The 13,823-nt window shown below is 36.4% G+C and overlaps 1 protein-coding gene across 5 annotated transcripts in view; it reads left to right on the forward strand.

The window, feature by feature from the left end:
* The first annotated feature begins 3,901 nt into the window (after positions 1 to 3,901).
* The window catches only part of cd151l (CD151 antigen, like), a 92,805-nt gene continuing 82,883 nt past the window's right edge, over positions 3,902 to 13,823 (forward strand). The window contains exons 1-3 of one of the 5 annotated variants that reach the window (XM_026286373.1): positions 3,903 to 4,071; positions 7,060 to 7,191; positions 7,998 to 8,081. In XM_026286373.1, coding sequence (XP_026142158.1) covers positions 7,998 to 8,081 — 84 coding nt within the window. In that variant the 5' untranslated portion in view covers positions 3,903 to 4,071; positions 7,060 to 7,191. Of the gene's footprint in view, positions 4,177 to 7,059; positions 7,192 to 7,997; positions 8,082 to 13,823 lie in introns of all 5 variants that reach the window. The other 4 variants (XM_026286372.1, XM_026286374.1, XM_026286370.1 and 1 more) reach the window with 4 other exon arrangements.

The raw sequence follows: 13,823 nt of genomic DNA on the forward strand, positions 1-13,823 counted from the left end.
TTCTTGCCCTTTGCTTTCATTTGTAATATTTTAGTTTTCTAGTCTTGATTCTTGGTTTTGTTTGATCATTCTCTTAAGTTGGTTAAACTGGTAATTTCTTATTTTCTTACTTTACTTTTATCAGTTCATTGGTTTATGTTCTTTTGTTTTGGATTTAAGTTGTTTTTGTGGCGCTTTGTCCTGTCTAGTCTTGTGTTCGAGTTCCTGACCTGCTCTCATTTGTCCTGCCCTGGTTCTACCAGCCTGGCATCTGGTCTGTCTCCAGAGTGAGTGGTCAAGTTTCTGAGCTCTGCTCTATGGTGCCTTGTGTGGCCTTCTCTATCAGCCTGGTCATGCTGCCCCCTCTGTTGCCCAAGTATTCTGCCAGTTGTTTCCAGTTGTAAAGTCTTCCCAGTGGCCTTCCCTAGCTGTTCTGTTTGTGTTCCTGTTCAGTATCTGTTGTGCACTTCACTACCTCTTGTATCAGTCTGTCTTGTCAATAAAACCTTATCTCACTTGGTAGTCCACTTAGAGAAGTATCAATGAAGATGATGTCCACTGTCTGACTCCAAGCACTGCTCGATGTTCACAGGTATCTGAGGAGGAATGTCTGTCATTTATTTTCGTGCTGACACTTTCTTGGTTACTGCAAAACATAGTTTACAAGACATTTGTGGCATATTTAGGAGAAATATTCAGTTATTCCTTTATGTCTCTACATGCTAAGTGAAGTATCAACACAACTGTAAATATGTGTTCTGTTGTGGTCAATTAAATGTGTTTTGGTAGTGGTGAGCACCTAAACATCTGCTTACATAGCAACTGTAAAACCTAGACACAGCTCTTGCAAATGATCTCAGACATGTTGATGAATTTAAATTTGATTGTAGTACATTGTCATCGTAAAATCACTGCAACTAGCTTATACATTTTGTTAAGTGAGATTATTTAAAAAGAACAATCTTCTACAGAATTATAATAATAGTACAAACAAATCCTCTTCCCTCTAACATCTTTGAAGCAATTACATTGTTACATTCATAAAAATAAGAATGTGGAAACTAAAACTACAAACCTTTCTCTTTGTAATGTTATGTGTTGGACTGTCATCATCCTCCTCTTCCTCATCTGTTTGTTTGTGGATTGGAGTGTTTTGTCTGTTAAATTTAGTGCAGCGTAAATATTCTTAACTCTCATAACTGTGCTTACATCAAAGAAAAAAACAACTTTTAGTCAATTTATTAGCTTTAGGTAGAGCATAACTAAAGTTTTCTGGCAAATCAACAGTCTCTCACATGAATTTAACCTTTTGCAAGTTTCATTTCGAACTTGCTAACTAAAATACTAAAATGTAAAAACGCATATATGCTTACGAGAAGTATTTGATCATAAAAATCCCATACATCAACATCTCTTGGTAAATAATCCATTGTGATTTGCTTTTATCACAGCCCAGAACACAGCAGAGTGCAAATTCGGTCCTACAAATGGTGGCCGCACTACTATGTAACGTCACATGAAATGTGGTTTTATTAACAAAGTTCGGGAGAAGCACGATCAGATAATCATCCAATTTGGCACAGGTGCATCTCGTTTAGCTAATCATCCTAAATAGCACACAAGCGTATATATATCCAGTCTTCCTACCTCCTGTCCCACAACAGTTTTTTCGGCATAGACCGTTTGTCAGCATTCGGTTCACTCTGTCCGTCATCTTATCACAGGCCCAATCTTCCTTTCCGACAAAGATATCTATCCGCCGAACACCAATAAGCGTCATCGGGTCAGGATCGGCTTCTCTCCAAGCCACACGTTGTGGCCAAAAGCTCGTGCAAATCCCTGAGCTCGCCTCACTCAACAACATGATTGTCCCGCCAGGACTGGGCTCTCTTATAATGCTGGATCGCAGCCGTGCTCCAGTTCTCACCGCAGTAAGCCTCTCTTGCTTTTTCGGCCGTGGCGCAGTTTGATGCTGCCTCCACTAGCAGCGAAGACTGTGCGTTGTAGTGATATGTCGTTCATGAAAGAATCGTTTTTTTCGAATAAATCTTTTAGGCAAACGAATCGTTCTCAGTTTACACTCATTCATGAAGAATTTTTCAGAGTTGTCATCCACAATGAGCGAGTTTCATATGAGTCTCAGAGATCGAGAGCTCTCATTCGTGAACGAAAGGACTAAACTGGTATACATGTGTATAAACCGATATGTAGTTCGTAAACGCAATGAACTGGTACATATCTTATCTTAACAAACTTGATGAGATTAAACCGGGTCAGTTAGCCATTTGCATGTCAATATTGCAAAATGTGAAGCGCAGTTATAGGTATTGTGCACATATGCTCGTTTACATATTTCGCATACAAAAGATAATTCCACGTTTAATCCCCGATTTATGAACGTGAATACATGGACCAATATATGAACCGTCTGACCAAACAATTAAAATGCTAATCATGCAAGAAAACTTCATGATTTGCTTATCTGAACAATTTAAATAGACTTTATATATAGAATGCGATTTATGAAGACGCCAAAATTTGTCAAACGACGTTATGACTTCACTCTGTCTGATGACGATGCCACTTTTTAACCACGAAGCAAAGGCTTTTTCCAGAGTTGTCATCCACACCGAAATGTCTAAAGACATTACATATGCTTTGCTGTGCATGTTTAAACCTCACTGAGATGATACAGACATAAGTTTCATGCAATTATTCCGGCAGGATAAATTATTTAGGGACATATTTCACCATTTACTGGCATGATTATTCAGAATTTTTCAAAAAAACGCAACTGCCTCGTGTTTGGCTACAGAACAGCAAGTGTGAGTAAATTTTTAGCTTTTTAGGACTGTAATATGAAAAGCATGCAAAGTAAATATCTTTAGAAACGGCTTGAATTTGAATATCACATTAATGCAATTAACCGTACTGCTATAGACATGTCTATTGGTACAATGGTTAAAAAAAAAAAAAAAAAACGGCTACATCGTTTCAAAGCCTCTATTTCCACAGTCCATACTACAACAGGAAAACAGCATCCCAAATTTATCTGCTCTGGAGGCTGTTTAAAAGGGCCTGAAGGCCAAAATGAGAGGAAAAGATGCTTTTCCAACAGGACTGTATTAATTCAGACAAGGTTTGAGCAATTGTCAAATCAGCCAACAACTACAGCAGCCTAAGCAAGCATGAAGCTACTTTAACTTGCAACAAGGGCCTGCACATCCCAGTATTTCCATCCTGTTACTTCTGCTAGCAGTTGGAAACAGTTCTGCTGTCTAATATATTTGATGAATAAAAGGTTAAAAATAACTGCACTTATTCAAAATAAAACAAAACAATTCTAATAATATATATTCTAATAATATATTTTCTTTACTATCGCATTTTATTATTTTAACACATCCTTGCTGAATAAAAGTATTGATTTGATTTAAAAAGAAGAAAAAACGAAAAATATTACTGACCAGTAGTGTATATTGTTATTACAAAATATTTATAATTTAAAAACATAGCTTCTTCCTTTTTTTTTCTTTTACTTTTTATTCATCAAAGTATCCTAAAAAAGTATCACATGTTCTGAAAAAATATTAAGAAGCAGAACTTTTTCCAACTTTGATAATGAATCATCATATTAGAATAATTTCTAAAGGATCATGTGATAATGATTCTAAAAATTCAGCTTTGCATCACAGAAATAAATTATAAAGTATAAAACATTTAAAAACAATTATTTTAAATTGTAATAATATATCACAATATTACATTTTTTTTTCTGTATTTTTGATCAAATAAATGCAGGCTTGATGAGCAGAAGAAACTTCTTTCAAAAACATTAAAAATAGTAATGTTTCCAAACTTTTGGTCTGTACTGTGTATATATATCAGTACACACACACACACACACACACACACTCACACACGAGATCAGATGTGGCACTAAAATTTTAGCCTCCGGTATTGCAGGATTTTGGGTTGGAAATGTTTCTGGCACCTGGCAACCCTGCTCACTAGGGTGGAGCTCCTTCGAACTTTTCTTTGGGCACGTTGTTTCTCTGCTGTTCGTTCTGTTCTGAAGAAGAAGAAAAAAAGGTAAACTAGCCGATAAATTAAGTGTGTTAAGTTGTTTTTATTTTTTTTTATGTGGACCGATTCTTACTTTTTTTGACTGGCTTTGTGTGAAATCAGCTTATAAAGGTAAGATCTCTGCAAATTGTTCGTAGTAAGTTAGATCTTTATGGAATTACCCTTCGAGGTCGAAAGCATAGAACACTGAATTAGGGGACTGAGATTCTAATGAGTAGAACTGCAGCGTTGATTTCTGGGCTGGCCTAGCGGCTGGTATTGAGTTAACTTACCGCAGTAGAAATCAATAAGCTAATAATAAAATAAATTAAAAATGAGACGGAGATGGAATAATCTGAATAAATAAACAAAGCTAAGCTTTATGCAATATGAAAGTTGGTCAAATAAATAAAGATAAGCTTCATGCAACATGGAAGATGGTCAAATAAGTATATTATAAATGTGCTCTGAATTATTTTATAAGGCTGAATTCTGAATAACATACTGGTCTATTTCTGCGCTTTAAAGATAGTTTTATAATAGTTACCTTATTCAGCATGGCTTTGTGCTCTATTGAAGCAGCAATCCTGAACATGTTCAGACAGGTGAGTAACCGGTGTTCTGAAATTTTCGGTGTCTGAGATATTTGGTGTCACTGGGCGGAACATACATGAATATTCATGAGTTTCCTGTTTCGCGTTGAAAATATTAGTGCGTTGTCTCTGAAACAAGCGATTTTTCAAAAAGGTATGTTTTAGCGCAGAATGACATTATGCTTAGTGTATTGTTTTTTTATTTTTATTACTATTGTTACAATAGCCTACAACATTTAAGCATTTTTTTTAATATTCTTATTTTACATAAATAAGTCATTAAAATGTGTCGTTTAATAACTTGTAAACAGATACCAAAATGTATCTGTTTTGCCATAATAAAATGTATGATGATTATTCTGTCATTCCTAATCGTTTGCTCAGTCATTAAAAAAAAAAAGGTTTTTAATAACAAGGCGAAAGCTGAATGTTTTTTTAATACACACATTTATTATTGTAATAACTGTAATATAAACATTCTTAATCTCTCTCTCTCTCTCTCTCTCTCTCTCTCTCTCTCTCTCTCTCTCTCTCTCTCTCTCTCTCTCTCTCTCTCTCTCTCTCTTTTGGCCAAAAATGATACATTTAGTAGATAAAATGCACTACATAGTTAAAAAAGGTTTGTAAAAATGTCTTTATACACTTTATTTTCGTCTTCAATCATATACTGCATTGTGGTGTACTTTGAGATGAATTTAAGATTCGAATGAAAATCATTTTGACTCAAATGTGTTTTGGTCAAGTTTTGAAATTAACAACCTTACAGTACTTTACCAATGTTTTGCTTATTTTCTACAAACTTATAACAATTAAAATGTTTTATAGTTTAATAACAAATAGCTAAATCAAACCATACAGTTATGTGTATATATATTTTTTTTTCAAAGATAAAAGTAGAATGCTTTTGCTGAATAAAGACTTCAACTGATTCTGTTAAAAGTCTTATTAACAGATGTGGTGAAGGCATTACATAAATGATGTTTACTACACACCTGTATAAATATAAAATACATGGTCATGCTTTGCAAAAACAAAATAAAAAAAAAAAATAAAAATAAAAAACAGGTGAAAGCTACACAAGGGTGTAAAAAATTAGTAAATGTGTCTAGGAATAGGCCTACTGATCAACACAAGCAAGCACGTTATAGGCTGCTTCCATGATTATACATGCTTTTCATATTGTTTATACCCACTGCAGAATAAGCCATTCAAGAATGACCAACATATTTTTAATATTAGTAGAATATCCATCAACATGATCTTTTTTACAAAACCCTTTATCCATGGAACATGTTTTATTTGCTTGTGCTTGGTAAGATTTCCTTAGATTATATTGATTCCAAAAGTGTGGATTTCAGGAACAAAATGTAGTAAAACTTTAAAATTGGTCAAATACAACATTTGTATCAAATAGTAGGCTATACAAGTTTTTTTTTTATTATTTTGCAAATGATTTTTAACTACTACACTGATAAAGTACAAACTCTGTTGGTCATCATCCACCATCCCCTGCATCAGATAAAAAAAATAATAATAAAGTTAATTCTGAGAACGTTTACCCATGTAGTATGTGTGCAATAGTGGCCTCATATGTAACTTGCGAAAATGTAATTCTCCCCGATTAGAAGAGCTTCTGCAAACTAGGATAAAAAAAATAACAGGCAAGTATCAAACTCTGCTGATTTGTAGCAGATATATTAATTACAAACAAACAGCTTCTCCACATGAACTGTAGGCTGTCATGCAATTCCATGTGACACCTTTTTTAGGGAGAAAAATAAGTTAAATAGTTGTCACTACATAAGAGTCTTTATATCGTTCTTCATTTCTCACCTTACAGTCTTACAATACAGTGAGCAAGTTTGTACCACCATATTTTACACAACTTCAAATGACATACTTTATTAGCTAAACAGAGGAATATGAGAAAATATTTAACAGATGCTGGCCCATTTACTTGTAGAGTATTCTAACGATAGGCTACCTCTAGCAAATCAGTGGCTGAAATTGTTGTGTAAACATTTAAAACCACAAACAATTAATAACATTTTGTGCACAAATGAACAATTATATTATACATCTACTTATCTTCCTTCGAAGCTGACAAGTAATTAACCTACCTTGTTGAACAGTTTTTGTGATCCGGTGAAAACGCAATGTAGCCAATCACAGACATATCTGTTGATTTCTTGAACACCTGTAAATGGCCAGTGCGGATTTAAGTTTGTTTTTTAACTGCACTCTGCTATTCCTTTCACTGTAACAAGATTTTTAGAGATTAAAAAAATGACAGCTACTTTCTAGACTAAATATAATCTGTTCAGAATTTAAATAAAAAAATAAAAAAATCTGAAATGAGTGTGTGTGTGTGTGTGTGTGTGTGTGTGTGTGTGTGTGTGTGTGTGTGTGTGTGTGTGTACAGTATACCCGCATTCATGAGGGAATTAGATTTCACTCCAGAAACTTGCTGGACCACAGACTGAAGGCAAAAGGGCCAACAAGTGATAACCATCTCTCGGGGAACTCCTTAAAATCTGTTGGAAGACCATTTCAGGTGACTACCTCTTGAAGCTCATAAAGAGAATGCCAAGAGTGTGCAAAGCAGTAATCAAAGCAAAAGGTGGCCACTTTGAAGAACCTAGAATATGACATATTTTCAATTTTTTATAGTGATGAAAATAAAGAAAACTCTTTGAATGGGAAGGTGTATCCAAACTTTTGGTCTGTACTGTATATAACCAACCCCAAATACTCCCAACCTGCAGAGATAATTCTTACTCCAAGTTGAACTGAAAAGTTGCATTTAGTGAGCATTGTTATTAGTTACTCTAAATGTTACGTATGTGAAAACGATGATTTATTTTGAAATTAATCTTAACAATAAAGTATGATTGTACAGCTTTGGTCTTTTAGACATGTAGAATGGTATTAGCTGGAACACCATTATATAGCAATGTTACCACCACAGTATTGTCTTGTAAGGGATATCTCAACTGTTTATAATTGATGTGTGTGTGTGTGTGTGTGTGTGTGTGTGTGTGTGTGGTGTGTTTCAATAATTGCTGTGAACATCTGTGTTTTTAAATGAGTGGCAGATAAACAGAGATCCAGACACATTCATCACTCATGTGTCAAAAGTATATATTTTAAGTGTTTTTTTTTTTAAAGAGCATGCAAACTCTGAGAATAAACAACCAGAAGAGGCTTGAATAACAAGGACAAAATGAAATGTTTTGGTCGTTAATGTAAGATTTGAGAAGACAAAAGCAAATACTCTGCACATCCACAAAACCACAACATATTAGCCCAACAAAAGTGTTCAGTTGCATTTAGTTCATACATGTCCTTTTTCTTCATCAGATGGGGGCAAATAAAGAGAAGAACGAAACATGTGGGACCATTTGCCTAAAATACCTGCTCTTCACCTTCAATTTCCTGTTTTGGGTTGGTATCTGTTATTGTCATCTGATGGACTGTTTAAAAGTGTATGTAGGCAAGGCATAATTGAAGTTTACTTTTTCATCTCAGTTAGCTGCTTACCTTCTATTATCTTTGCACATTTAGTGTTTATTTTGTAAATTTAGCAAGTGTGTAGACAAACAATATACTGTAAAAACAGGTGTCAAAGGGCAAAATTTCTAATTGAAAGGAATGTTAACATTGTTGCTAGAAGCTTTCTACATTTGGATTATGGTGCCGTTATCTTAGCTGTTGATACCAGAGAATCCGCTCCCCTGCTACTGCTCAACGAGGGGAAAGTCTGTACTTACTCAACAGACCACCAAACAGCCATTATTTTGCTGTTTAAAGGGGTGGTTTACTGTTGTATTGTAAGCAATGACTTCCTTTATATTGCTTGTCAGTCTGAGCCCGATTTAGACGCAGAGAATGTTAATGAAGAGGATCGTGAAGAACCTGTGTAAGTACAGCCCATGTTGCAGGTTAACCACCACTGTCGATTAATCGGTACATAAATCACTCAAGATATGTATATCATTTTTAAAATGTCTCAAAAATGGTCTTTAAGACCAGTTTTTTAAGTTTTTGGTATTAAAGTTTTTTTATACGCAATTTGGTGATGACGTCCCGTTGGGGAGAAGTGGAGGAAAGGTAGCCTCAGCCTAGGATGATTCTGTGTTCCAGGCAACCCGTAACCCGTGTTTTCCAACCTTAAACCCGTGAAAGTGCAGTTTTCAATGGCAGTCAAACCCATGAGTTCCCACCCGTGAACTCGTCCTAGATCGATGTACTCCGAGATCCGACGTCACACTGGACACGAAACAACAATGACAGCCCATACGGATAATACTGCCTACGGATGCAGTGTTTATGCAAGCGGTACACGTTGAAAAAACTATTTTAGGACAATGTAACGTTGCGATAAAAACTGGGATGAGGAAGAGGTGGCAACAGCCAACATGTATGATGGCCCGCAGCCATATAATTTCGAACCAGCCAGACGTGAGAGGGCAAATGAGGAATTGCCAAGAACTGATGGATGTCAAAGCCAATTAAATGCATGGTCCGAGGAGATTTTTTTTTTTTTTTTTTACTGTCATTGGATAGCACCGAGTCAAAAATCAACGTTTTCTTTATATCTAGTTGCAGTGATCATGAAGTTAGTTCAGATAAGTACCGGTAACCTTTGTCTCTGTCATCTAGAAATAGAAGGCATTGTAACAGAATTGAGTCGAACCAGACAAATTAAAGAGTCTATCAAAGCGATGTTTGAAACAAGGAGCCGAATTCCTCAGGAAGTCATAAATCAGTTCTAGTGCCACAAGAACCAAGCAAGATGACCAACCAACTTGTTCACACAACAGCTTTCAACATTAACACCACTAAACAATTATTGACAATTTCAATTCGAAGAAGAGAATTTGGTGTCAAATGTGTTGTTCGTAATGGAAATGCAACGCTGGACATCACATGTAAACCCATGAGATCGAGTTAAACACTTCCATTGACTTCCCCCCACCTAGCAGAACCAGACTGAAATTCCTAAGAGGGGGAAGGGGCTTTGAACCTCTTCATAGAACATCCCTATGTCAGAGAATGACAAAGAAACTGCTTTTTGTACATATATATGGACCAGAATGAACTCAAAAAGACTTATAAATGAATCAGTCCATCGCTTCACTCCATATTCGTTTATGTGTAACCCACACATTTGACTATCATGTTATAATCACTTATTGTGTATGTTTTTTTTAATAACTATGGCATAGCTTAACGATTCATAGTGTGTGATCGAATCTGCTTGCTTGATATTGTCCTGACAATCATTTATTTGTCAAATATATCATAACCTGGTAATAGGAATCATGTCCAAAATTAGACTCTGCAAGGCAGGAAAATTCGGACCACATGCTTGGTAAGATAAACATATGATTTATGATACCCCCGAGCCAAGAAAATATCTGATTAGTCAAGACAACATTTGAGGTGTGGCCAACAGGCAGTTTAAATACTTAGGACGCCATAAAATCTTGGCTTTTAGTTCTATCCTTGCTTTAGCTATTTAGTCATGCTGTTTGTCATCACTATTCTTTGAGCGCGGTTGCAGCGTGCTTCAGCCTGCCCGCCTGCTGCTACTTAGCCACGATGAGAAGGAACACCACCTCGTCTCGTCAAACTTTATTTCTTTTCTTTTCCGTTTGAGAGTTTCGTGTTCTGAGTTAAGTTTTGTAACGTCGACCTCGTCTGCGCGTTTCAACTCCAACCAGCCACACAACTCCATCTTCAGCCAACACCCAACAACCACGGGCTTCTCAAGACGTCCCTTCAGCGTCTGAACTTCCAGCCAATCAACGACCTCATAGCCCTTTCACCGGCACTTCTTTTTCACAGGAGACGCAAGTAACTTTACCTCCAGACTGTGACCTTTACTGATGTATCTAATATAATTTTAACCTCACTGAAGAACTCAACGCGAGGGCTAATTACGTGATTGATGGTTGTTCATGTCTATGCAATTTAACGTATTGCTGTAAACTTGGGATTCCATATTTCATTTTCTCTTAAACTCATCTTTCCCTAACTTTCGATCTTCCTGCAACTTGTGTGAATGTGTGTGTGCGTGCGTTTATGTCTTAGATTTATCTAATAAAGCCTTATTCATATTGAAAAGAGAAATATCTTGTGTTTTGTGCTTACAAGTTAATGTCTTAAACTGCCAATCTTGCTACTGTGCTAATTGATAGTGTTTTCACTATAGTTTGGATATTAGTATCCAGCGCAGATTTGATGTTAAACGGCTCATTCAGTGAATCGCAGGGCGTCTCAGCGATCAGCCCTGAAACAGTGATTCTGTTCAAATTCCCTTTAAATTATTAAATTATTCCCTTTGAGCTAAATTGACCTGTTTCCGTTACAGCATCATGCTAGCTATATGGGCATTTCTAAGCGTTTATCTCTTCCTCCGGTGAAAATGTTGTTGCAGACGTAGCTGCGTGTCTGTCGCTGTGTTTGGCAGGTGCTTGTACGGGCGGTGCTGTCCCATGGAAACTGCGTTGGAAAGCTTGTGCTGTAGGGAAGTGAGTGCGTTTTGGTCGCTGTTGGTCGATATCTATCTATATATCTAGTCTATCTATCTGTCTATATCTATGTATTTAACTATTTATCTATAATCTGCGCTATCTTAATACTCTCGTCTACTACTCTTCTCTCTAGTCACTCTCAATGCTCTCAAGGTGGGCTTTGGTAAATTCTCTCCCCAACGTGACGTAATGCAATGCATTGTGGAGGAAAGGAGAATCGTTGCAAACCGCTGTAAGATAGTACCTACTTTTTCGTATTATATTCCGTTTTGTGATACCCAACAACATAAAATGCAATGGATAACAGTTTAAATGTTTATTACCAACAAGCAATTTGCTCAAATTCTTTGAAAAATTAACCCTACAGCACAGCCTTTAATGGTATGTGTGACAAGTGGGGCGGGGCTGAGAGCCGTGGGAACGGAGCAAGGCCGGTGGAGTGATTGGAAATGAGTGACACCTGCGCCAGTCACTGGTCTCGAGTCCCACGGAGGAGATCTGGAAGGATAAAGGAGGTGTTACGACAGTGAAGGGCGAGAGAGGACCAGGCCTGGATTTTATTTTGTGTTTGGTTTTATTTTGTTTGTGTGCGGCAGTCGCAGTTTGTTTGTTGTTGTCTCATACTTTTAGATACACTGTTGTTTGTAAATGCTACTGCCTCTGTTAGCTTTTAATATATGGTTTCGAGCTCAATTTCATGTACATGTACAAGATTACACACATGTAACACACCAATACCTACAAAAAAGTACTTTGGCATGAAATTCGAATCCCAACAGGAAAGTCAGTTATTTGTAACTTTCTGTGTAAAATTTGTTGTTTTTGCCATTTTCAGGGGTTGTACTTTAACAAACTCCTCCTAAAGATTTATTAAGGTCAACACCATATTTGGTCAGTGTAATCTAAAGTCCTTTGCAATGTTAAATTGTGAAGATCTTGAGTTTTCGTTGAAAGGCATGTCTGTGGCGGCCTTAAAAATTGTTATGTTTCGCCATGAGAATAGAAGTTGCTGTAATTCAGACATACAATGTCCAATCTGCCCCAGCTTCACATGTTTGATAAGACTGCTGACCTGAACAGATCTACATCCCCGTATTCAGTTATAGTCATAGCGCCACCTTCTGGCAACAGGAAGTGACATGTTTTACGCTGTAATGAGCTACTCCTAGAAATTTAAGGACATAAAAAAAAAATATTGTTCAGTTTAATATAAAGGCCTTTGCGTTGTTAAATTGTGAAGATCTTGATTTTTAGTTAAAGGCTGTGTCTATGACAAAGTTTTAGGTCTCACCATGGGAATAAACATTTTTGTAACTCAAGCATAAAATGTCCTATCTTCGTCAAACTTCACATTTTTGATAAGAGTCCTAGCCTGAACACATTTGAAGGCCAATATTCCATTATAATCATAGTGCCACCTGCTGGCAACAGGAAATGTCTTGTTTTACACTAAATTTAACACACAATGTCCAGTCTGCACTAGACTTCACATATTTGGAAGGCTTCATGGCCTGAAGACATCTAAAGGCCAATATTCAGTTATAATCATAGCGCCACTTGTTGGCAATTGGACACATCATGCTTTAAACTATCTCAAACGTACCATGTTCAATCTGCAACAAATTTTATATATATAATAAAAGTGCTGGACTGACGAAATCAACATGCCGAAATTAAAGTCATAGCACCAGGAAGATAGGCACATATTAATGACTTCGTCATATTCCTCCTATATTTACCACTTTAAATGCATATTTCTCTATGTTCGCTGTTTTACTAAAGCCACCCATTGGCGGTGAGCCCAGGTGTGAGGGCCCGTTAATCGCTGCTTGCAGCTTTAATTATCACTGTTTTCCCAGTATGAAGCTGCTATTTGAATTAAGTTAAATTTAACTCTACACGAACTGAGAGTTTAAGTGCCACATTGCAAAAACCACCTAAAAGCGGTGTTGTTAATTTTACAGTGTTGAAATGCACTGACATTTCATTTAACATGCTTAACTGTACTTGCAATGCAACGATTCACATGCTAGTTCAATAGAGTTTGTTTTGGTTGCCACAGTTACGACCGTGACACGGAAGTCTTTGACATACTTCCGGAGTAACTTTGAACTGCGCATCGTCGCTAGTGTAAACAAACTCCATGTTGTTGCTAAGCTAACGAAACAGTTGTATTTACATTGATGTTTATGCTAAAGCATACCTGTCAAGTTTTGAATTTGAAAATAAGGGAAATTTTCCGGCGCCCACCGCGAGCAGTCCCACCACCCCAACAAAGCTCCAGTATCCCTTACATTTTAAGACAGGTGTTATAGCCCAAATGAAAACACAAAACGGTATATATGAAGAGCATTTATTTAAAGGGTTATTTGCATATTTTCTGTTAATTTTACATTGCTTGTCTTTACATTTACATTTTATTTTCATTCCACACATTCTTTTAATTTCATATTGCTTTTTTTTTTTTTTTTACAGTTTTTCTTTTCATTTCACATAACTTTTCTTTTACTCTTTTAGTGAGTTGTTGTACAAATTTGTTGCAGACTTTGCATTCTTTAAAAAAGTAAATTCGCTGTCGCATTTATCACGGTATTTACACATGGGTTTTGGTTTTTTGGAAGGTGTGCCTTCACTCTCTATCGTAGCA

This window comes from Carassius auratus, chromosome 17 (genome assembly GCF_003368295.1).
Source record: "Carassius auratus strain Wakin chromosome 17, ASM336829v1, whole genome shotgun sequence".
NCBI classification, from domain to species: domain Eukaryota; kingdom Metazoa; phylum Chordata; class Actinopteri; order Cypriniformes; family Cyprinidae; genus Carassius; species Carassius auratus.